The following is a 25,205-nucleotide window of genomic DNA, read 5'->3' as shown; positions in this document are numbered from 1 at the left end:
AAGCAGAGGGGAGCATCTCCTGCCTGCAGCCAACTCTGTGGTTTTTAGATCTTTGTGACAAAAATTAAAAGATGGTTGAGATGATGACTCTCCCCAGATCCACCTTTTCTCTCTAAAATTGGGGTTTATACTCACTACCATGTGTTACAGGGTAACATGTGGGTAACTGTGGGTCCCACTGGGATGGGAGCAGAGTGTGGCAGTTTTGTGGCAGAGGGAAGCAGCTGCTGGTGCATCCCCTGGAACATGGCAAGGGAAAAGAAATTAGAGGGAGAATTAAAAAAAAAAAAAGAAAACCAAAAACCTGGCATGAATAATCACCCTGTTTTGGTTTCCCAGGTTTAATTGTGAAGCTGCATGAATTAAAATAACCCCCTGGGTCTGTCTGAGCTGTGAGAGCAATGGTTTTGAAGAGCTGCAGAGCAGTGAGGAGGCAGGGATGATTCCCACCTGTCCTTTCCCCACCTCAGAGCCTGCATACTGGGGATATCAGGGCTGTGCTGGGCTCACTGGGGTCATCTTGACTCCTGGCAGCAAATCCTTGGGGTGGAAGATGTGGTGACTGGGGACAGGGCAGGCACTGGACGCATTGTGGAAATGCTTTCTGGGTAATGTTTGAATTTTTAAACCCCTTTGCTGCAGGGTTTGCTTTCCAGGAATGGGCTGGCCTGGCATGGATCCCTGCAAACTGCAGGCAAAGAGCTTGCCCAGGGCTGCCATGCCCACAGCAGGTTATCCACCTTTCCAGGAAAAAGCAGGTTTGCTGCAGGAAGGGCTGTACAGCTGCTGCATGTTCCCTGCTTCACTCCAGGCTTGCATTCCCTGGAGGGAGGGGAGGTATTGCACCTGGAAAAGCACCTGGAAGAGCAAACGGGTGGGGTAGAAATGGCATCAGGATGGCACTGGGGCAGAGTCCTCCCTGTGCTCAGCTGGAATCCCCACAAGCAGATTCACTGGCTAAGGATGCTCTGGGAGCACCTCTGGTGTGCAGCATCCAACAGGATGCAAATGCTTCCTCCTAAAGCTAAAAGCAAAACATGAGCTCTGGTTTTGGAGGAATATGGTAAGGAAAAACACATTTCCCATTAGATGTCCAGGGTTGTGATGGGAATTCTGTAACCTTTCAACTGGGCATGACATGAAGAGCCGTTTCCTGTTGTCCTGGTGCAGCTGGAGGTGAAGCTGGGAAGGGGTTATTATTTCCTTATTTGAAGCAGATTAATTCTGAGGACTTTTAACTTCCCTTGCAAACGGCCTGAATTAATGTTTTAGGATTTTAGTCCATGCCTCCTCCCACCCCCCAAAGGCCAGACCCTGGAAGTCCCATTATGCTCCTGTCAAAGGGGCTATTTCTGGAATTGATGATATGAATGAAGCCTAAAACTCCGCTCTCATTAACGTCTGCAGCTTATCCCAGTGTCACTCCTAAGCTGGTGGGACTCGGTGACACTGCAGGGGAAGGCTGTCATTTCAACCCAATTTTCACATCACATTTGCACAAAAATTTCCAGGCCTTGCCAGCGCTTTCGGCACATTTGTCATACATCAGCCACTGTCCCAGGGAGCGAAGGCACAAGAGAAATGACTGTGGGTGGTGATGGGGGACCTGAGCCTGGATAGGCCATGGGTCTGAACAGCCTCTCCTTGCCCCAGAAAACAGGCAGCAGAGCTGAGGTGTCACCTGGCTGGATCTGGGCAGTTTGATGCATTTCTATGGTTGGTTTTGTTGCAGGATACAAGCTTGCAGCCACCGTGCTGCAGGGGCTGCCTCCCAGAGCACTGCTCCCCATCATTTCGGGGGGGGTCTCACCCCATCTCTTGGGGATGGCAGGATGACAGCACGTTGCCTTGGAGCTGGTGCTTTGCTGAAGCCACTTAGGGAGAGCTGGAGGAGGGGGTCAAGGAAGGAGCTGCAGGAAAGAGAGGGATGCGGGGAAGGAGGAGAGGTGGAACAGCAGAAGCTGCCTGGGAGAAGCAGAGCACCAAGGGAAGAAAGTAATATTAATCCTATGGAAGGGGGGTGCCAGTAAAGCATCATCACCACCATCTCTGGAGCTGGGAGAGGCTGTGGCATGGTGGTGCCCAGTTTCTGCCAGGATCTGTGCTCTGGCTGCTGCTGGACCAACCTTTGTCCCCACCTTCCTCTTGGTTGCTGCTGCTTCCCTGGAGAAATAGCTTCCCACTTAATTCACTTGCTGGGGAATTTGATCCAAACTTCTGCAACCAAATAACCAAATCATAGTGAGCATAATGCAATATCTTTCTCTTTTGATTGCATTATGCTGGGTAGTGCTGGCTAATTGAATCTGGGGCTATTGCCTCTTAATTATGAAAGGTCAGGCTCTGCCGAGTGCAGACAGGTAGTGCAGGGATTGCTTGGGGTAGAAAGGGGCCTGAGGGCTCTTTCTCTCTCTTTCTCTCTCTCCTTCTCTCTCTCTCTTTTTTTTTTTTTTTTTTTTTTTTTTTTGTGTTGCTCTTTAGCTTATGAATTTTAAGTGTCACTTTACAAGAAAAATATTGCCGGGTATTTCTGTGTTGCAGAAACAGATTTTTTTTTTTCTTTTAATTGAAAAGAGTGCATGAACATTTCAGCTGTCTGCTTTAACCAAGTTGATTGTAAAAATGTGGATTATTAAGAATAAGCTGCAGTGAGCAGGTGACCCTGAAAAGCAATGACTTTCTCTGAAAGGGGATGGATGCAGCAGATGGAGTGCTTACTGGCTGTGTGCACATGATCCCCATTATTTTTTTTTCTTTATAAACATCAGCATCCTGCCTGCTCATGGTGAGCAGAGGGTGGGACCCCCCAGGACCTGCTCCACTCCTGGCAAATATTTTTCTCATGCAATGAGGACTGTGGGCTCTGCTAAGCACCAGGGAGAGAGGCAGTGGCAGTGACAGTGTCACCGCTGCCCTGAGCGCTTGCCTCCTCCTTCTCCTGGCCTCAGCTGCCACCTGAGGGCCAGCACAGTCACTGGTGCTTCCCAAAGCCTCTTTGCCCCTTCTCTGCCCACGCTGTGGCAGGGAGAGGCATTCAGTAAAGCATTTCTGCTTTTGCTAATTGAAGAGTTTCCCTTTGTCAGCCTCCCGGCTCGACCGAGGGTCGGTACAAAGCCGTAGCCATCAGCACTTCGTGTGCCTCTGAAAATCCCATTAGCTGAAGAAAGAGCTTGAAGTTTCATTCAGCTGGAAAAAAAAAAAAACCAAAACCCAAAAAAACCCCCTCCCCAACCTCCTGATCTGTCAGCTGCACATTAACAAACCTCCCTCGGCACCACTGGGGTCCCCATCCTGGGAATGTTTAATCAGGGTGAAGTGTTATATTGGACTGAAATGCATTTGCTTGAGGGAGTGATATGCTGATAAGTGGGTCTGTGGTTAAAGCTGGAGAAAAAAAACTGCCATAAGCAAATAAAATCTCCTCCCTCTTTCTGGTTCCCCCCCTCCCCACAACCATCCTGTGCTGTTCCTCCAGTTCCAGCCACTGCTTGGCTCTTTGTGCTGGACAAGGGGCTGTGTTGAGCTTGGATCTGCTCAGCTATCCTGGGTGGGCCTTAGGGTCTAAATCTGGGTCTTGGAGAAGGTCTAGGTCTTGTAGAGAGAGAAGGTAAGATGGGCAGTGACTTCAAGTGGGTGCACATCACATGCCCATCTCTGCTCCCTCAGGAGCTTGATGTGCCCAGCCAGCATGAGGCAGCACCAAAAGCATCCCCCAGGTCCCCTGCCCAGCTGAGATTGAGCACACAGATTGAGCCAGGCCCAGCACAGTGTCTTTTCCACCACAAAGAAAGAATTTGCATGAATCTCTGCCTCTCAGGGGAAGCATCTGTCTATCTCTGCAGGTTTTGACCCAACCACAAAGGCTGCTCCCAAGCTTCCTCACTTCCCTGCTGAATATCTCACCCAGCCCTTGCAGGCACACACTTATTCTGTCACCCATTTGGGATCTCACACAGTGTTGTTTTGTTTTGTTTTTTAAATTCTTTATGTTCTCAAGGGCTTTGCAGCTCCTTGCTGGGGGAGCTGTGGACACAGCAGGCTCTGCAGAGGGATCCTTTCCAGCCCCCTAAGCTGGGGAGTGCCTGCGGGAGGATGTCCCCTCCTCCAGCTCTCCCTCCATGCCTGCCCCCACAGGGCTATATCTGGGCTCACCAATCCAGCTCATAGCCCTAACCTGACAGTTGGGATGTCTCTCCCCATATCTTGCAAAAACATTTCTCCCGATTAAAAGCTCCAGATTGCCGACGACCGAGCCGTGACTCAGCCCCATGTGATTTCCCAGAAATTGGCCCAGGATGGGTGGCAGGAGCTGCCAAAGCTCCAGCCCCACGTGCCCAGCGAGGAGGCACCTGCTGATTCATTCATCCTCACCTTCCTCTTCCCCAGCCAGATAACGCTACAGCACGGGCTCCCAAACACCACCCGCTACCTCCTGGCAGCCACAGCTCTTGTCTGACAAGGGCCACGCTTATTTTCCTAGAGCCTGGGAGCTGCTGCCCCTGCGAGCTGTGGCAGTCGATGGGGTGTTTTCCCTGCTAGGCTGGAAGACAACCCCAGCACCACGTTCCACCAGCTCCTGGATTGCACATCTCTGTGCCCCTGAGAGTTGGGAGCTGGCTGGAAACACCCCCTCAAAGGATGCAGAAGTTGGGTACCGGGTTTGAAGCATCCCCAGGAGGATTTGTGGCAGCAGGAGTGTAGTTTTATTCTGCTGCCAAAGTGGCACATCCAGAGAGTGTCCCAGGCACCTCGGCTCTTTTAAAATTGCTGCAAGAGGGTAGGTAATGGGCTCTGCTGGTCCTCACAGTATTAAAGGCTTTTAGGTGGTTGGTTAATGGCTTTGACAGTCTTAATTTGGATTGGTAATGAAAAGTTCATGCAGTGACTTCAAGGAAACACCCCTGGGATAAGCTGTGACATGGTTAATAGAAAATTGTAATGTTAGTAAAGTGCTTTTCTGTGAAATGCCAGGAGAGGAAATGAATGGTGTGGGTTGTTTTTTGTTGGGCTTTTTTTCCCCTAAAAGTTGATATCATTCTTTTCCTTTAATGCTTTAATCCATCACATCAGCACTCTTGCCATGCAACTTCCATTTGGTAGCAGTTTTCCCCTTGGCTGTGCCACTGATGGCAGCTGGGAAGAACACTCTGTGGCTTTGCAGGTATCTACACAGCAGCCACAGCTCTTTCCCTGCAGAGCCACATAAAATCTAACCTGGAAAGTAAGTGTGAGACTTGTCTGAAAAACCAGAATAACCTTTCTGCTCACTCGGGGATGCTGGTCTGGGTCTGTTGCTTCCTTGACGGGTGCTGTGCAGGTGGTTTGAGAGGGTGAGCATGCTGGTGATCCTGCTCAACTGTGTGACACTGGGCATGTTCCACCCCTGCGAGGACATCGCCTGCGACTCACCACGCTGCAGGATCCTCCAGGTAGGGCCTGGCTGCTGCTTTCAGTGGGACAATGGCCCTGGGACAATGGGGAAGGACTGAGCCACAGCAGAGGTGGCTCTGGCTGGAGTGGGGTGTCCTCGTACCTTGGGATGGTTGGATCTTGGGTCCTGCCTGAGCTGGTTGTCCCACCAGCACTTGGAAATGCTGATTTTGGTGCTGGGATGTGAATACATGGTGCTATCAGGAGAAGTCCTGCCAGGCTGTGTCAGCCTCAGTGTATCCAAGCCTTGCTTGGAGTGCCTGGGGAGGGCGAACCATCAAGTCCACAGTGAAAACAGAGCCCAAAATATATTTGCCCCTTTATCCCAGCACTGTGGGTGCTGCTGGCCAGGCTGGGTTGGGGAAAGACATGGGGCTGCCCCCAACACTGCCCCAGCCCAGAGATTTTAGCCCTCAGTGGTGCAAGAGGAGCCCTTGTTGGACTCTGGTTTCTAATTCCCTGCCCTGGTATGAGCGTGTAGCTGTGCAGGAGCATCCCTACTCCTTTCTTTTCTTTTGCAGAGCTTCGATGATTTCATCTTTGCCTTCTTTGCGGTGGAAATGATAGTCAAGATGATCGCCCTGGGGATTTTTGGGAAGAAATGCTACTTGGGAGACACGTGGAACCGCCTGGATTTCTTTATTGTCATTGCAGGGTAAGCCTGTGCGGTGGGCTCCTTCTCCCCATTCCCTCTCTGTTGTCACTCCTGGCATCACTTGGCAAGTGTCAGATTTGGGGGAAGGGCTGGTTTGCAGCAGTGAAGGCTGGGGGCTGTCTAGGTGCCACCTTAGTGCCACTGGTGTTGTCAATCCTGGCTCCACAGTGTTCCCTCTGGTCCTTTCCACAGCTCATGAGAGAGCTGATACTCAGTTCACAGAGAGAGCACGGCAGGGCAAAAAAAAAAAAAAAAAGTTTGAGGTGGATTTTGGCCAGTCTGTGCCCTGGGGCTCCTTGCTGGATGCTGGGTTTGGCTCTTCTCACTCCAGCCCCCCCCCGTGGTTTTGGTTTCCAGCGGGTGAGGTGGCAGTGGAGCAGCAATCAGGAGCAGGGAGCAGCGTGCCAGGATAGGTCAGCGAGATGTGCGTGATTTGCCCTCCTTAATATACTTTCATATTTTTTTAATGCAGGAAAGCGATCAAGTTTGCCTTTTTTGAGTGTTTTCCTTTCAAAGGCACCTGGTTTGAATTAAAGGCTCTTCCAGCACCCGAGAGTCTCCTGGCAGAGGCTGGAAATCCACATGAAAAGTCCCTGGCCCCCCGCCAGTGAGCTGAGTTTCTTTGACACACGAGTCGCTCACCAGCCCTTGCCTCCCCTCCCCACTCTAAAAAGCCCAAAGACCTTTGGGAAAACAGTGGTTTTTTCCTCTTTTGATAGAGCTAGAGATCACATTTACTGGATTTTCCTGGAAAGGAGCAGGGGACCCGCCTGTTTATTTGGCAGGGGTTAGGTGGGCTTCAAGAAGGGGCTGTGTCTGGGTTGGCTTCACTTATAGTCCACCACTGGCCCCATAGGGTCATGGCACACACCCCTGCCAGGTACCCGGGACAATGAAAACAGTGGTCTAGTAAAACCATTAAGGAGGTTGCCAGGTGTCCCAGTGCACCCTTGTCCTGGGAAACTCACTGCCTGCAACAGTGCTGCAAGGGCCAAAAGAGGTAGTGAGGCTCAAGAACCAGACTGGAGGAAGAGAGGGAGGGCAGAAAGACAAAGAACTGTAACAGTCCCTGTAAACCCATCTTCTGCAGCACACCACAAGCTTGTGCTTTCAAGCTGCACCAGTCCTAACCTGAAGTTAGGAGACAGCGTAAAGTTTCTTCCTGAAGTATCTGAGCAACGTTAAGGGTTTCAGTGATGAGATGTTGGACAAGGTAGAACCCTAGGTTCAATTGGTTCTGATAGGTTTGAAAGAATCAACAGCATGGCCAGAGGCTGGAGCCTGATAAAGCAGACCTATATATTCTTTATTTCCTCTTCTTTATTATTTCTTATACTAGAATTAAGTGTGATGAAGAACCAGACCCAGTCAAGGTCAGCCACCACCCCCAGGGAGGTGTGGGGCGGGTGCTGAGCTGCTTCCAGCTCTGCAGCCCTGGGGTGATGCTGTCTTCCCTCCCAGCCCAGTCCTTGCAGAGGTTTTAGAGCCAGAGTTGTCCTTGATGTGCTCTCTGGAGACCCCATGATGATGGGACCTTGGTCTAGAGGGACATCAGCAGAGACCATCCTCATTCCTATGCCAAAATATAGCTGCACTTTATTTAAGCAAACATCAAACCTTCTGCCCCTGCATGGGGCATTTTGGGTGGTGTGGGAGTCACACTCTTCCCAGGCAGAGCAGGGAGAGCTGCACCTACCTCCCCTGAGCCCCTTCCCACATCCCCCAGGCACGGGGGTGTTCATTTGGTGCTGGGGGTTTCCAGCCTGGCAGTTTGACTGCTCCTGTGACTCCTGCCAGGTCGGCTTTGCCTGGCACTAAGTGATGGGTTTTCCCTTTTGTGGGCGTGAACTGTTCCCATCTGGGCCCTGTCAAAACCAATTCAGCTGACAAAGGATTGGACTGGAGTGAAATACAAAGCAGAACCTCTCCTCCCCCGGTGCTTTTTTTCTCTGCTCCTTGTGCTCTCCTCCAGCCCTTGCCCTTCCATCCCGGTGCTACATCCTGCTGGGAGCACTGCTGCCCTCCTGGAGGGTCCCTTGGCTGTCCCCAGTAATTCCAGGTGCCAGGGAAAGCTAAAGGGGCTGCAGGAATGGGTTACAGTGGTGGTAGCAGAGATAAAAATAAGCCCCCCAAGCCTGTTAGTAAAAACCTCTGTAAGAATAAGAGGAAAAAGCACTGCAGGGTCTAATCCCAGCCAGACGGAGAGAAATTCCTCCGGTAGCCCCTGGGAGCAGCTCAGTGATTCCCACACAGGGTGAATTACCCTGAAGGGCAGCCAGGGTAGGAAGCTGACAGCAGAGCACAGGAGCAAGGGACAAGCCAAGCGTGAGCATTTTGCATCTGAGCTGGGTGAGTGATGTGGGGAAAGGAGCCAGAGCCAAGCTGTGGCTGGGGAGGAGCTGTGTGTGTGCTGGGGCAATGCTCAGAGCCCTGATGTATTTGCTGGGTTACCCCATAAAGCACACCACAGCTTTATGTAGGTCTCACAGACCAGTTCTCCAGAAAAATGACAGGAGAAGAGATCTCCAGACTGCCATTCCTATGTGGGTTGGGTGACCAAGGTAGTTCTGCTTCTGCCTTCCCAATTTTTCCTCCCTATTTTCATGCAGGACATGGGAAGGAGAAAGCAGCAGAACAGGGTGGGTTTTTTTGCTCTCCTTGCCACTTCCCTGCCCATGGGTTAAAAAAAGTGATGGCAGGGGGAGAGGAGAAGCAGCAAACCATGTCTGTGGGGCACGGGGTGGGGAAGGACATGCTGTGCACTCCACGGGTACACCATCCATAGACACCCTTCCCTTCCCCACCATCACCAGTCCAGGAGAGGCCTCCAAACAAAAAAAAAAAACAAAAAAACCCCACAACTCCAAACTTGTGGTATTTCATCGTCCCCATTCTTTGAGAAGTTTCAGGACCTGCTGGGGGTGATTAAGATGATTAAGAAGCCTTTTTGTGTGTGTTTTGCCCCAGATGAGCAGCTCAGGTGCTCTGCTGCCGGCCACTGTTGTGGCCTTGCCACTGAGTACTTCTCAGCTCTGTTAAGCTGTCCAGACTGATCTCATGAGCTCATGGAGAGTAAATGACTTCTCTGTGACAATGTAATGCAATTAGCACTAATTGTAGAGTGTGTAATGTCTGCAACACATCTCTGTAATTACAGTAAAACTTGCTGGAGATGAGAATAGTGCTGTATTATCAAAACTCAGCTTAGTGAAACGTGGCTTTGGCTGTAGGTTATGGAGTTGCATGGGGAAAAGGGAAGGGCAAAAAGTGATGAATGACATAATTATGTTGTGTTATTTCAAAGAAGAGGATTTGGGAGTTTGCTTTTAAGAGAACACTTGAAGGTTAACGGGTGTTGCAAGCCAGCTCTTGTCCTCTAAAAGACAAATCAATACAATTTCAACTTCTACCAATGTAAGACGCTGAATTATTGAGGATGAACATTTGTTTACGTCCAAAAATATGCAGAAAGGTTTACAGTGCAGTTCTGGCTGAGGCTCAGACTGGTGAACAGGAGCTGTGTGGGGGAGGTGTGCCCTTACTTGGCCACTTAGTAGGACCCAGCACCTGCTTTGCCTCCCCCTTCTCCAGGCAGGGTGCAGGGACCTATTCTCCAACCAGTCTGTGGGAGGAGGATAACCCCAGCTGGAGCCACCCCCATCCATTTAGCTGCAATCCCACCAGTCTGCAGGACATCAGCCTGGTTTGACTTTGGCCAGATGAGCACTTCCTTGAGCCTCTGCATCCCTGTGGGTTGAATTGTGCTTGAAACCATCCTTATTTAAAAAAAACCCCAATAGTTAATTGTTTTCCAAGGAGAGACTTTTTAAAGCGGGGGATAATTTTGTGATGTAAGTGATGACAGGGTTGAGCAGGGCTCCGGGGGCTTCTCTGCCTCTCTTTTCCTCCCCCAAAGTGTGGGATGTGTCCTCAGCTGCGTCTGAGTTCTGCAGGTCTGCTCTTACTCCAGCCTCAGTCAGCTGTTTGGCCAAGTCTGTGGACTCTTGTCTGTGCTTTGCTCGTTGTAACAAGGCTCTTAAAGGACTTTGTAGGAAAGTTAAACACTTCTGGAATATTTTGCTTACAATTTGAAGGGAGCTGGGTCTGGAAGTGGTTGGCTGGCTGCTCTCTTTACAAACAGAGGCACCGTTTCTTTTCACTTCCTGAACACTTCTGCTAATGTTTGTTATCATATTTTCTCCCTCTGCTGAAGGCTGTATTAAAGAGTTAGCACCACTGGAGCCTTCATAAACAACCTTTAAGGTTGTCTTGCTCCTTCCTGCTTTCCATGCTGAATTTCAGGGATGAAACACACTGCAGGAAACCTTGCTGGGTTCAGAAGTACCAGGAGAGGGAAGGGAAGCCGCAGGCCCCCTCCATTCAGTCTCTGCTCCATTTGGATGGCTTCTGAAGAGCTCTTTGGCTCAGAAATTGGGATAAGGACAGCGCTGCAGGACTGGTCTCTGCAAGGAACAGGGTGCTGCGGCTGCAGCAGCCAGAGCAAGGTCTGCTGACCTTCGCCTCTCAGTGTCGGGTTGCTTCACAAGCAGGCAGGAAGGCTCTTCTGAAAGGTGCTTTAGCTCTACGAGGCTGATCAAGCCCCGGTTCACATATGGAAAAGAAAGTGCTGGCGTGGAACTGCCCACGGAGGTCCCTGCTGCAGCATCCTACTGCTTGCTAAGTCTTTTCTTTCCCCATGTATTAGTATTTATATATATATATATATAGGTAAAAAATAGAGAGGCAGGGATAAATATTGCATTTACATCAACTCTGCCTGCCCATGTCCCTCTCGAGCCGAGGAACAGCACCTTGGAGACACAGGTGGGTGGGTGCGTGGTGGCCTCTGCGCTGCCCTGGCACCAGCAGCGCCGGGGGGTAATTGCCCGTGTAAGTGGCCGATTTGCACACGCAATTACCCAATGTGCAATCACAGCCGCAGCCCCTTCAGCTGCAGCGAAAGCAAAGCCAAACCCCGTCCCAGACGCCTGCCCCTCTCCGGTGCTTTGTGGGATAAGTGTGAGAGCCCTGCAAACCGGGAGCCTCCCCCCGGCACCCTGCTGTGTCCTGGCTCATCCTGAATTAAGCGCTCTTAGGAGGGGTGGCAGAACCACATCAAGCTGATCGTGATGATAGCAAACCCCCGGGGGTTCAAAATCTGGGGTCGAGCCGTGCTATTGGATACTTCCAGTGACTTTTGGGAGGAGGAAGAGCAGCTGAGCTGCAGGGCTGGCAAAGCCACCAGCTGTGGATGCTCTCCATGCCCCTTTACCGAAGCATTGGCAGGCAGCAGAGCATACTGAGCAAGCCACAGGATGGCGGTGAGCAAAACCTGCTAGGTAAGAGAAACAAAGCCCCCAGCAGCCTCCCTTGCAGCTGAGCTGACTCAAAGCTTTGCTTTTTTTGGATATATAAAGCGAGAAGTCTTTAGTTTCTCTCAGTTCTTCAGCTGAACTTGCTGCTGTTCCAGAAGCCTCATTATCAAGTGTCCTGGCTGGGTCACACAGTGCATCTGCTCAGCAGGACCCAGCAGGCTGTGGGGCTCATGCTCCCTCCAGTGCTACTCTTTTTATTCTGCTCAGCTTGATTAAAATGAGTATTTTTAAAATCAAGCAACCCCCACGAACGTGGGGAGACTTGTGAGGCTTCCAAAACAGCACCTGAGCAAAAGCAGAGCACGGCGGAGGCAGCGAGGGCCGGGAGGACATTTCACTGCAGCTTTCTGTAGATACAGTGCTGCCTAAATAATTTCCTCTTGCCTTTTTCAAGTCTGATGGCTTAATATCACCCACCGATTGCTGCGCTTTGTAGATAAAGGGTGCCTATATGCCCAGTTTTGAAAACCTTTTAATGCTGAATAAATCTGAGCCTATCTCCTGCCGGCAGTGAACGGAAGCTCCGTGCATGTGTGGGCACAGGGATGGGCAGAGCCTGGGATGCTGCCTGCCTGCAGGCATCTCTGCCTTGCTACAGGTTCCACTGGATGTGGAAGGGAAGAAGCTCAGTTCACCTCGGAAAGTGTCCTCAGCACAAACTACACAGCTCTGGTGGGTCTTCATAACATCATCTGCTCCCTGAGCTGGTGGGATCCTGGGCTTGGGAGTGGAGCTGGTGCTGAGGACAGGGTGGGTTGGAAAGGTACAGATGGATAGGTGTGGGAAGGGGATCTTTTAATGCTCTGTTAGAGTCTTACTGGCTGGTAAGAGCCTCTTCAGCCCCTTCTGTGATGTGTCTGAGCATCACCTCTGAGACCCCCTGTCTTAGGTTATTGCAGTGGTGTTTGGGAGGTGGGGCAGCTCCTGTGAGAAGCTGCTGGGAACTCAGCCGGCTCCAATTCTGGCCCCATCTCTGGCCCAGGCTGAGCAGATCTGGGAATCTTTGCGAGTTAACTTAATGAGGAGAGGGAAAACGAAACTGCAAAAAAACCGAGACCTGCAGAGCAGATGAGGAGGAGAGAGCAGTGCCAGAGCAGAGACACCCAGGTCGGTGAGGAAGGAAGGGGAAGAGGTGCCTGAGCACAGATTTTCCTGCAGCCGATGGTGAGATGGCAGCTGTCCCCCTGCAGCCCATGGAGGAGAAGCAGTCCCTGAAGGACCACGGTGGGGCAGGTGTGGGTTTGCAGCCTGTGAAGGATCGTGGAGGAGCAGGAGTGGTTCTGCAGCCATGAAAGACACCACGTGTGACTGCACCCGAGGGTGACCATGACTGTGGGCAGCCTGTGCTGGAGCAGCCTGCTCCGGAGGGACTCATGGTGGGGGGGACATTGGAGCGGGGGAAGGCTGTGAGATAGAAGGAGATGCAGAAATATGTATTGAACTGACCCTAAACCCCCACTCCCTGCCCCCCTGTGCTGCTGAGGGGGAGGCAGGAACGAAGTAATTTGGGCTCAGGAAGAAGGGAGGGGTGGGGGTGGGGAGGCATTGAGATCCGGTCATGTTTTCTCTTCCTGAGAGATTAGATTTTTTTTTTATTTTTTTTTTTTTTTTTCTTTTTTTTTTTTTCATTCTTCCCAAGCTGAATCTGTCTGGTTGTGCCCATTCCCATAACTGGGGAGTGAAAACCACCCCCTCCTTGTCTGTATTAACCAGCGTTTGGGTGGATTTCCCATCGCTGTCCCATAGAGGGTGTGAGGGGTGAGGGAGCTAAACCCACGGCAGCTCCTCACCCAACAGCGGGGCTGCTGCCTGACACTGTGCTTCTCAGAGCCTTCCCAAAGCACTGGGTTTAATGTGAAGGAAACAGGAATGCATTTCTGATGCCTGGTCCATCCGGAACCATCCCTTGTGTCTTGTCTGTCTGTTGAGTCCCGGGAGTTTTCTTTCTCGGAGGAGTGTTTGCCAAAGGTTTGCACCACCTCTCCCTGCATCCCACCACCAGCCCGTTGTACGTCTGGCTTTGCAGATGCTCTGCTTTTATTCTTAGAAAGTTCCAAATATTTCCGCTTTCCTTCTGAATAACTCCAGCGATGGGGGGGTTGCTGATCACTCTGACAAGTCTCAGCATTTGCTGTGAATCCTTCCTCTTTAATGCCACGTATTTTTCTGAGCCTTTAACTTGGCTGGGCACCCGGGGCTGTGGCAGAGGCTCTGACAGGCCTTGTGCTTCCCAGTTTGAACAGAAATGACATTTGAGCTGAAGCTTCATCAGGGGCTTTTTAGACTGCAGATCCTCAAAGCGTAGATGTTATGTGTGCTGGCAAATGCACCTGTCACCTTGCCACTTGGTGACATCCTGACACTGGCACTCTGTGGGTATCTCTCCTTGCCAGGAGTGTGGATTGATTCCTCCCATGCGTCCCTTGCCTTGGGAAGTGACCCTTCTACTGGGAAGTGGTGGGTTTCTCCCTGGGCGTGTTCTTTATTGACCAATTTTTATCCACAGATTTTCTCCCCAGTCCTGAGTTCTCTCCAGGCTCTTGAGCTCCTGGTTATCAGCAATGTGTAGATCCTGTTATCTCATTTTGGGGCTGAGCTTGCAGTGCTGGCAGCAGAGGCTGGGGGGCATCTTCCTGCTCTTGGTCTTGATATTCAAGGGTTTACTCAAGCTTGGGGGTGTTTGTTTGGCTGGGAATTTTTGAGTTGGGAATTTTTTTGTTTGGTTGGTTGGTTTGGTTGGGCTTTTTTGGTTTTTAGTTGTTTTTTGTTTTTAAATTTGGCATTATAATTCTTTAAGATGTTAAATCTAAATGGGTTTTATAACATGCCCTTTGCAGATTACAAGCATACGCATCTTCTGAAGCGAGTCTAGAGCTGTCATTAATCAGAAAATGATTTGTCTTGGTGCAAATAACCATATGCTGCTCTAAATTATGCTGGTAGCCTCTGTTTTAATTATGGATCAAAGAAAGGCTGTGTGTGTGTGACATTGGCTTTTTACCCAAATCCTGCAAGCCATACAAAAATCTTATTTTCAAACTGCAAGTGAAACTTTAATGGTTCTCAAGGCCAGGGAAATTGTTGCCCCTCTCCTTTCTGCTTGATGTCTAGTTGGGTAGGATTGATTCAGGCCAGGGTAGGTGTGGAAGAAAAGTTGTGAGTGTGAAGCAGGGAGCCTGGGTGGGAGATGGGCCTGGAAGAGTTTGGCTTTGTTTGGCTTTGCAAAATCAAGGCTGAGAGGAGCTGTGATTTGTCCTCTGTAAATATATCAAGTGGGTAAACACCAGCCACAAAGAACAACTATAGAAGCTTCTTAGAAGACAGGGCTGCTGTAAGAACAGAGGGGTACAAGCTTGTTCTGAATACATTTAGGTTGAAAGTCAGACTTCTAGCTGTCAGAGTTGGAGGGAGTGAACCACTCAGCTGGCTTTGAGCTGAAGCTTAGTAATTTTAAGAAGAAATTAATATCTTGTGGTTGCCTGTGGTAGTAGGAGCCCAGCTGTGTGAGGAGCCTCCTGGGCCTCTTCCTTGACTTTGCCCGGTTCTGCCCCTTCAGGAACACTTTTGGGCAGAGAGTTTCTGTTTTCTCACAGTTGGAGAGAAAAGTCCTGGTGGTGATGTGGCTGATGGCCCTGCTGTGCCATGAGCAAAGGTGCCATGAGCAGAGCAAGACAGTGGTGGGTGATGCAGCAGGCCAAGTGCATCCCCAATCTGTCATGTTAAGGTTGCACCACCTGAGCCATGACATAACACCACCAGGCACAGCGTAGGAGCATTGGGAGCTTCCTTGGTCTGTGTTTGCCCCATTTTTACCTACAGGTGTCATCGTTTTGGATTTCTGCATTTTGTCCACCCACCTGAGTCCCACCTGCCAGCAATCTCTGTTTGGCAGAGCTAGCTCAGCATCCAGGCTGTGAACCTCCTGTGTCCTGCATTAAGGCTTTGCACTGGGGGATGCTCCTCTGCTTTTCAGGGGTTTGATGGTGCTCAGCACAGCAAACCCAGCTTTGTTAGGGTGTCCGTGCAACTGTTGTTGAGAGCAGGACTGGAGTGAGTCCTGAAATTGCTTTCCTGGGCTGTGGAGGGATATTCAGAAGCTTCTGCACTGGACCTGTGCAAAAAACAGTAACCAAAGCAGATGAGAGAGATCCGTGGCTGTGTGAGCTGGTGTATCATGTTCTCATTTACTGGCTTTTTTTCTGATCTACAAACAACCCTTAATTAATTCCTCTGGCAAACTTTCCTGATGGGAGAGATGCAGTAACGAGTCCCTCTGTGAGTGCCTGGCATATCATGTTTGATTTATAACGTTTGAAAATCTTTAAAATTTCTCCAGAAGATCCTTGACACTCCTCTGCATTTGTGTCTCTTGCAGGATGCTGGAGTACTCCCTGGACCTGCAGAATGTCAGCTTCTCTGCCGTCCGCACTGTCCGAGTCCTGAGGCCACTCAGGGCCATTAACAGGGTCCCCAGTAAGTTGGACTTTTAATTCTTCCTGGTTGATGCAGCTTCTTTATATCTGTGCCCCAGAGATGGAGGAGCAAACACAGATGCTTCCCATCTTAAATTGCAGCTCAAATGTTCATCCAAGCCTGGTTATGCTGGGTCCTACCACCATTCTCTGGTTTCCAGTCCCTGCTGCTCTCACTATTATTTAAATATTAATTTAACACCTGTGTTGTCAGAGATGAGACTCGAGTCAAAAAGATACCTGGTCCTACAACCCTGGCTATTGACTCCATCACTGTTTTAGACAAATTAAATGCAAGTCTGAGCTCCCCTGTCTGAACTAGCCCAATGCCTTGACAAGGACTGATCAGCTTCAGTTCTCTCTGCCAATGCTGGAGGTGTGTGGGCTCTGTTTATTTTTGTGGTCCTGCCTCTTGTACTTAATCTGGCTTTACTGCTGCTGTTTCAATCATTATGGTAGCTTCAGAATCCTGTTGACAATGTGTTTTTTTATCCCCTCTGCTGAACTGATGGATGGCTGAATTTATCCACCACTGTCTAACTGGGGATGTAATTCACTTAATGTATTTTGAAATCCCGGGTAATTTATCTTGGCTCCTCTGCAATGTAGTTGCAATGGGTTAGAAATGTAAGGTGGGAAAAGGAAAAAAGAATTTTGCATGATGATAAATGCAGTAACCCCAGGAAGTCGTTTCAGTTAATTAGGAGTTGACTCAAGGTGGTTGTTCCCCAGTAAAGGAGTAGAAGAAAAACCCTGATAGACAAGGTGAGAGCATCAGAAAGAGAGAAAAAAGTCTTCTTGAAGTATCAAAGCAAAGGGTGCAACAGTAAAGCTTTCTTTAAATGAAAATCAATATAAGCAAGTGAGCGAATGCAAAAGACGGGGAAAGAAGGAGAGTGAGAGATGAGCAGAATATTACAGAGATGTCAGATGAAATCAGTTTTTTTGTGTGTAAATGTCAAGTTGAAGTCACCATCAATTTGTCTTTGTTACAGAACTGGCTGTTCCTGAACTTGTGAGAATTAACTGCCAGAGAGTCCTGGATTTTAAGGAAGAGAGAGGATTTAGGGTAGATGAGGAGAATCAGGGAGGGGAATTTTAATATATATGAAGTGAGGAAAGAAATACGGCTGAGCAAGGGAGAGCGTGAGAGTTTGGTCTCAGGGACAAAAGGAGACATATAATTGCTAGAAAAATTTAGGCAGAGAAGAGGACTTGAGATGAGGAGTGGAGGGAGGGGAAGAAGGAGGGAAGGTAGGCTGTGTGCTCAGGAGCAGGGCATGGGTGAAGGAGAAGGTACCCCAGGGGCTTTGAGAAGAAGTCAGAGACAACTGGAGAGCTACAGGAGTTTGCAAGCTATGTGTAGGTGACAAGGACAGTGTTGGGAAGGTGGCAGCTGTCAGTGGAAGGAAAAGTGTGGATGGAAAGAAAAAGGCAGAGGAGACAAAGCTGGGAGAGGAAAATTCAGCGTTGACTTTTCTACTTCACCTCAGGTATGCGCATCCTGGTGACACTTCTCTTGGACACTCTGCCCATGCTGGGAAACGTCCTCCTCCTCTGTTTCTTTGTCTTCTTCATCTTTGGGATTGTGGGAGTCCAGCTGTGGGCAGGTCTGCTAAGGAACCGCTGCTTCCTCCCCGAGAACTTCAGCATGTGAGTCTGTGTGGGCAGCAGATGTGGCTCTCCCCAAGCTTGGGAGAGAAGTTGGCTTGGTGCACATAGGATGGAGGGAGGAGTCCTGCAAGCTCAGAGCCTGCACACAGCAGGATTGGGATGCTGCTGCCAGCCCTCAGGTCGAGCTGGCGTGATGCACCTTTTATCTTTTCCCAGACATCATCTAATCAACTGCCCACCCTAATGTAGGTCATGCCCTCAGAGGACATTTGGGAGAGTTATTACCAGGGCACGTCCCTGTTAAGTAAATGGCAGCAGAGTAAAGGGGCTGTTTCTCCACTGAGTAAATCCAGTAGAACCACAGGTTTGGGTGCTGTTTAATTGAGCCAGAATTCCAGTGGTTTAGATAAGCTTTGAAGAGCATTAAAGGCAATTCTGCAGGAATTAACCAGGCTGAACTAGGCTTAAAAATATCTTTGCAAGCTTCAGTGGGAGTCCTGGCAGCATTAAGGAGATAGCTGTGTGCAGAGCAAGAAGCCAGTTTCTGGTTGGCCATGGGTTGTTTCATCTCCCTCACGGGTGTTTTTGCCTGGTTTGCTGTGGTAGGGCCACCCTCAGAGAGAATTTAAAACTTATCTATGGGATGAACAAGCATTGGGGAATGCAGATGAAGGCCTTGTCTCTGTTTTTAGGAAGCTTGGGAGGTCTTTGTAGATAGAGTCTCCCCTAGCCACTCTCAGCATCTCCAGGACAGGAGATACAGGTGCTTAAGCTGACTGATTTCCATCTTACTACAGCACAGACATTTCAGAGAAACCTTTTTGGGCTGAATCCTGCTGTTGGGCCCCTAGAGCCAAAGCCTGAGTACTTCCAGATTGAAATTACTCTAAGTAATGTCACCAGAGGGGTTGCTGAGTGGCTGAGTGCATTGCCTCAGTTTCCCAAAAATCCAATTAGGGACAGGGACATCATCTCACCCAGTGAGGCTGCAGAAAGTCCACGGAAATACTATTTTTTTTTTAAATTCCAGAATCACAGGTGCCAGACTTTGCTGTCAAAGTTGTTACCATGCCAGATAGGCTGTAATAGGTGTGCAAACCCCAGCCCTCTCTGGACTCTTTCAGCCCCTACACGGTGGATTTGGAGCAGTACTACCAGACAGAGAATGAAGATGAGAACCCTTTCATCTGCTCCCAGCCCCGGGAGAACGGGATGCGCTACTGCCGGAGCATCCCGACAAGGAGGGAAGAGGGTCTTGAGTGCACCCTGGATTATTATTCCTACAATGACACCACCAACACGTCCTGTGTCAATTGGAACCAGTATTACACCAACTGCTCTGCTGGGGAGCACAACCCCTTCAAGGGAGCCATCAACTTTGACAACATTGGCTACGCCTGGATCGCAATATTCCAGGTGACCTCTGCGTGCAAACTCTCACAAGGTGGTGAACAGCCTGTAATCCCCCCTGGGATGTTCCCAGGGGCTGCATAATCACACTCCTGGGGGCTATTTTGCACCAGTGAGCACCTATATAGTGGTGCATGTGTGCTCAAAATGTCAGGGATGCAATCTGGAGCCTTCTTGGAAGATGCTTCCAGCTCACATGCATGGACAAAACCCTGGTCTCTGTGCATGTGCAGTAAAACCACCCTGATGTGGAGCAGAGCCTGGAGCCTGCTCTTCCTTCTGCAAAGTGCAGCAGTCAGACTTAGGTCCTGGTGGAAAAGAAGGGCTGGGTTCAGCCTGGGCAGGTGGCCACGTGGCTGCTGGCATTGGTGGGAGAAGAATTTGGCTTCTCAGTGTCTTGTATTGCACCAAGACCAGTGATGGAGTGTCAGGAATGACCCAGCCAGAAAAAACATTTCTTGTGCACTTGGTGTTGTAACTGAGCCTTGATGGGTTCATTTTCCTTTACTGTCTCCATCAGGTCATCACACTGGAGGGCTGGGTGGACATCATGTACTTCGTCATGGATGCACACTCCTTCTACAACTTCATCTACTTCATCCTCCTGATCATTGTGAGTGGCCTTAGGGGAACATGGGGAACCTCCTGGCATTTTTTGGGGGCAGAGAGGAGAGACCCAGAGGAACTGGGCTGATAATACAGCAAATATAAAAGCTGGTGCCACATAGGAGGGATGGAAACCAACCTTGCTGTAAGACACACATCTTCCACACAGCATTGCATCACAGCTGTGCTTTGTTGCAAATGTGAAGGGAAAAAGGGTGTGCTTAAGTTAGGGCAGATATACTTCTATTGCTGAGGTTTCTACTGCTTGTCTCTTTGTGCTCCAAGGTCTTCTCCCTTAGTTGACACCTTGAATTTAAGTTTTAAAGTAGGCAAGTTTCTCCCAGTCAGGTTTTGAGCTCTGGGTAGGGGAGGAGGTTGCCCCAAAATTCCCCCATCTTGAAGAACCCATCCGCATGGGTCCTCAGAGCAGAGGGGATGTTTCAGGAAAACAGTCCCAAACTTCAGAGAAGGCATTAAGAAAGGAGGGAAGAGATTACTGCCCACAGCCCACCCACACTTCACAGCATCAGCTGAGACCACCCACAAAGGAGCCAACAAAGAGTTTCTGTGGGGTGGGCTCCACGATGGGCTTTATCTGTGCAAGCAGAATTGCCTACTGTGCCTGGCTCAGCTCGTTGTCTAGACTCCCTTTATCGTCAAGGGAGAAAAATAGGTGCTTTAAGGGGGTGATTCATCTCCTCCGAAGGTAGACATTTAAAATAAATTAGATGCATTGCAGACTTGATGTGCCTATTTCTCTCTTGACTCTAAAAGATCATTAGGTGCCTCACTCAGATGTATCTGAGATAAGTGAGATGGGTCCCGTTCTTCCTCTCTAATTGGACTAAGTCCAGCAAAATAGCTACATGTCATCCATTAGGCCATTGTGGGGATTTCTGCTCCTCATCAAGCCAGGACTCAAACCCTGATGAGGAGGTCTTTTAGTCCATGATGCTTTTTCTGGTTCATCTATTACCTTCCCCCCAAAAAGAAACAACCCATTGCTCCCAGCACCCCCACAGAAACAGAGAGGAAGAGCAAGCAGTACTTTTCCAGATGCTGTGTGAGTAACAATAGTGGTGTGTGATAGCCCATTAGCATGCCAATAATTCTCTGTGATCCAGGAGGGGCTCTGCAGAAGGCAGAACCTCGTGAAACTCTGGTTGGAAATAAAATCTCCGAGCTCTGGGTCCAGGCTGCTGATACCCTTGCGTAACAGGCCCCCGAAAATCCCGTTAGCAGGGTATAGGGATCTGTTCACTGGCTGCCCACACACTGCCAGGAAAAACACTCCTATCAGGAGGGCTCAGTGCATTCATCGTAATGCTGCTAATTGTGATAATTACAACCGCTGTCTGCAAAGAGAGAAAAACACCATCTTAAAAGAGTAAAAGCTTTCTGTCAAAATGGTCTGCTCTCATCTTTGATCCCTGATGAGAAGCACTGGTGTGGGAGTCCCTGGAGTGGAGGTTTGGGGAGGTGTCCACCCCTCCACAATCCTGGTGGTCCCCACTGGGTGATGCAGAGGCTGGGGCTGGCCGGGGTTTGCCACTGGATCCTGTGCTGGGGCATGGGATGAGGCAGGACCACGGGGTGGGCATGGCCACCCTGAGGTGGATAATGACTCCTGTCCCTTAGGTGGGCTCCTTCTTCATGATCAACCTCTGCCTGGTAGTGATAGCAACACAGTTCTCTGAGACGAAGCAGCGGGAGAGCCAGCTGATGAAGGAGCAGCGGGTGCGCTACCTGTCCAACGCCAGCACCCTTGCCAGCTTTTCAGAGCCAGGCAGCTGCTACGATGAGCTCCTCAAGTACCTGGTTTACATTGCCCGTAAAGGCAGCAAACAGCTTGTGAAGCTCTATCGGATGGCAGGTGTGAGGATGGGCTTCCTCAGCAGCCCCACCAGCAAGGCAGGGACCAAGCGGCGCTCGGGGAAGCGTCGGAGCAGGAAGAGATCCTCCGTGCACCATCTCATCCACCACCATCACCACCACCACCACCACTATCACCTGGGTAATGGGAACCTGCGGGCGCCCCGAGCCAGCCCGGAGATCAGCGATGTGGAGACCAGCTCACTGCACAATGGGACCAACAGACTGATGCTGCCCCCCTCAGCACCGAACCCCCACGGGGCCCCCGGTGCTGCTTCTGCCAACACCGAGTCCGTCCACAGCATCTACCACGCTGACTGCCACTTCGAGCCGGTGCTCTGCCGCTCATCCCTCCCACAGCCAGGCCTCGGCTTGCCGAGCCCAGAGGTGATCCCCAAGAACATTGTGGGCGGCAAGGTGTACCCCACAGTGCACCCCAGTGCCTCCCCTGAGATGTTGAAAGAGAAGAGCCTGGGGGAGGCAGCGGTTGGTGCTGGGAGCAGCACCTTGACCAGTCTCAACATCCCACCCGGGCCATACAGCACCATGCACAAACTGCTGGAGACACAGAGCACGGGTGAGCCTGGGGCTGGGTGTCAGTCTGGGGTTGCCCTACCCCAGCCTCAATGAGCTACCACTTAATTTCTTTCTCTTTCTGAATCTTTGCAGGATTCTTTTCAGTCCACGTTGCGGAGAAAGGTGATGGCTTTCCAGGTGAGGCCAATATGAATTTTCTGCTGTGTCTCTAGCAAAAACCAGGAGAGAGGTTTCAACCTCTCAGACTTTGGTGTATTCCTAGAAGTATCCAAGGCTGGGCTGGATAAATCTTTAAGCAACCTAGTCTGGTGGGATCATCCCAGCTGATAGCCTTCCCTGCCTCACTTAACTTTTCAGGTCCCTGCCAAAGTTCCTGCAAGATCTCCACCCCCTGCACAAAACTGGACAGTGGCTCCTGCAACCCCGAGAGCTGCCCTTACTGCCTCAAGGTGCTGGCGGGAGAGGCCGAGCTGTCTGACAACGAGACAGGGGACTCGGACAGCGAGGGGGTCTATGAGTTCACCCAGGATGCCCACTACAATGACCAGAGGGACCCACAGCGGGGCAGAACCCGGGCCAGGAAAGCCAGCCGGGTGTTGGCCTTCTGGCTCATGGTATGTGAGACCTTCCGGAAAATCGTGGACAGCAAATATTTTGGCCGTGGGATCATGGTGGCCATTCTCATCAACACACTCAGCATGGGGATCGAGTACCATGAGCAGGTGAGTGCTGTCCCGTGGAGATGCTGGAGGTGTTACGGGTCTGAATCCTGTTGCCAGTGGGATGGTTTGGGGTCAAGAGGCATTGGGGTGCTCTATGAAGGGTTCTAGGACAAAGCAGGGCTGATTTTTCACCTCTGAGCTTGCATCCAGCTTTGCAGGCAGAGGCAGGCAGAAGTCATCCTGGTTGGTATCCCACTGCATTGAGCATCCTGACCCCACCAGGGATGCTCAGCACATGATGAGACCAGCATTATGAGGGCAGTGCCCCACACTTTTGTTTTCTGTGGCACTGGGGCCAAGGAGGGAGCAGCTGTTTGCCATGGGGTTTGTACCAGCCTGGCAGTTCAAGTGATGCTGCTGGAAGCTGCAGGCTCTGGGGTCGGTGTGGCTGCAGGCAGGGAAGTCTTCTGACTCTGCAGTCCCTGGAGAGGAGGTAACAAACACCTTTGCCTCTCTGGTGAATGCTCCAGCAACAGCACACCAAGTCCAAAATAGAGTCATCAGTGGCTGTTCCTTGCTCGATTATCTGAGTCCTTGCAGGAAAGAGGCTGCCTCTGCTCCAGCCTCGTGTACACTTGTCACCTAGCTGAGTTTTTCCCTATATATAGTCATTAAGGAGTTGCCACATTCTTCTTGAAATGTCTCCTTAAGGATGACCAGAGCTCTGCTTTTAGAGAAGCTTTTCTGAGGTCTGGTCTCAAGTAGGTTTTGTGGCTGCCACCTGGCATGGTGCCCTCTGTCCTGCTGCAGGCATGGAGTGGCTTGGTGCTCCAGGTGCCCCCTTGGATTTAGGGGAAAGAGTTTATCAGCAGGGATGCTGAAGTGTTGCAAAACCTTGTTCTATAGCCCTCCAATGCCTGAGACCAGTCCAGCGTGCTGTTTCTCCTGGAATGCCAGAGCTCTCCCCTCCCAGACAGGCATGGCCACCCCTGTCCCAGCACTGACCTTTGCTGGGAGCTCCCTTGGGTCCTGGCTGTTGGCTTTCCTCCCTTCCTGGCACGATTTGGATTTGTGGAGTTGCTCTCAGTTCATGCCAAGGCAACTCCCGTAGCTCCCAGTGGCAGCAACGAGAGGCTGCAGACCAGCCCCACGTTCCCATGTCCTCCTGTAGCATTAATGCCTCAATGCCCGACCACCAGGGAGATGTGGCTGTACCCAAAGTGTCCCTTCCAGGCAGAGCCTTCTCCCTGATGCCCTAATTCAGTCTGGCTGGTGCAACCTTGGGTTCAGCACGCATCAAACAGCCAGGCACTCTGAAGTCCTGCAGGTTTCACCTTCCCGTGCTGCCCTTGGTAGGAGTTCTGCAGGGAAGCCTAAGTGCTTCCACTTTTATTTAATAATATTGGGAAGATAATCTCCTAAGAACCTAGGGGGAGGTTGCTCAGGAATAGACAATTATATATCCTTTGCCTGAGAGGTTAAAGCTGATCTGCCATGGCTTTGCTGCCACTGTTCATGGGGCAGACTCTCAAAGCTTGATGTTCTTTACCAGGAGTATCTTTGGGAGATGCTGGTGCAGGCTCCTGTGGCTGTACCAGGGAGGACATTCCGACCGGAATGGGTGGCCAAGCAATTTCCCATCATCAAACACAGCTAAAGGCAACACCACTCCTTAGTTCTGTGGCATTGGGGTGCTGGCCTCTGCCCCATGGGTCCCAGCAGGCAGCTGGATGGGAGGAGGCAGGTTTTTCTGGTGCTTTTTGGGTAACAGGGTGAAGGGAGATGATAAGCGTGGGGGACTCCAGACACTGTGGGTGGTTGCTTTCTTTGACAGTATTTTGAAGCTACTACTGTTCCAGATTCCTTTCTCTCAGGCATTTGGAGTGGATAGTGGAGCTTGTTTTTATTAGTTCATCAGCTTGAAGTAGTGGCAGAGAGTAGAGAGGTGTTTTTCTCTAAACTCAGGAGGCTTGTAGTCGGCAGTTTCATAATCTGACAGTTATGAGAGCAGGAATTAGAGGGGAAAAATGCTGGACCAGGCTTTTTCTTCAGAGATTATAAACACTGAAACGTGTTTTTCTTTCTCCTAAAAGTGCAAATGACCAACCTTGTCAAATTTATCATTGGCTGGTTGTTTGCCAAGATGTGAGGGGGCTCGAGGAGCACTTGACTCCATGACTCTATATTAAGCTCTCTGCTTATTTAATGAATATTTACCTCTTGGGCTTTTCCCATGAGGCTACCCTGGGCACACGGGGCTATATTAGGATATATACTTTCAGGACATGTTTTATGGTGCCATGTCAAAGGTCTTGTGTTGTTTGCCAGCACCTTGACAGAGGGCAGGGGATGCACTGGCAGCTACACTGTGTAAGGATGGGCTGCTGCTTACTCAAGGAGGAAGAAGGCTTCTGCCCTCCTATCTGTCCCCAGCAATGTTGGCTGGGATTCCGCAGCTCTGGGATCACCAGAGCATCCTCAGCTTCAAGACAGAAGCTGGTTGGCTGAGGTCCTCATAGCTAGGGAAGGAAAGTAAGCTTCTCTAGAGGCTTTGCATCTCACCTTAGGACAA

General features: G+C 50.4%; 1 protein-coding gene across 5 annotated transcripts in view; it reads left to right on the top strand.

Annotated features, from left to right (window-relative positions):
• The window catches only part of CACNA1G (calcium voltage-gated channel subunit alpha1 G), a 143,427-nt gene that overhangs the window by 37,676 nt on the left and 80,546 nt on the right, over positions 1-25,205 (top strand). For all 5 annotated transcript variants that reach the window (XM_071763790.1, XM_071763788.1, XM_071763789.1 and 2 more), the window contains exons 2-10: positions 5,318-5,429; positions 5,952-6,085; positions 15,836-15,933; positions 17,426-17,585; positions 18,671-18,962; positions 19,477-19,569; positions 21,201-22,011; positions 22,104-22,148; positions 22,329-22,693. In XM_071763790.1, the coding sequence (XP_071619891.1) occupies positions 5,318-5,429; positions 5,952-6,085; positions 15,836-15,933; positions 17,426-17,585; positions 18,671-18,962; positions 19,477-19,569; positions 21,201-22,011; positions 22,104-22,148; positions 22,329-22,693 (2,110 nt within the window). The remainder of the gene's footprint in view (positions 1-5,317; positions 5,430-5,951; positions 6,086-15,835; positions 15,934-17,425; positions 17,586-18,670; positions 18,963-19,476; positions 19,570-21,200; positions 22,012-22,103; positions 22,149-22,328; positions 22,694-25,205) is intronic.

The sequence above is a fragment of the Heliangelus exortis genome, chromosome 20 (assembly GCF_036169615.1).
Source record: "Heliangelus exortis chromosome 20, bHelExo1.hap1, whole genome shotgun sequence".
In the NCBI taxonomy this organism is placed as follows: Eukaryota; Metazoa; Chordata; class Aves; order Apodiformes; family Trochilidae; genus Heliangelus; species Heliangelus exortis.
Note: the sequence above shows the minus strand (reverse complement) of the source record. Positions and strands in the feature narration are given on the sequence as shown.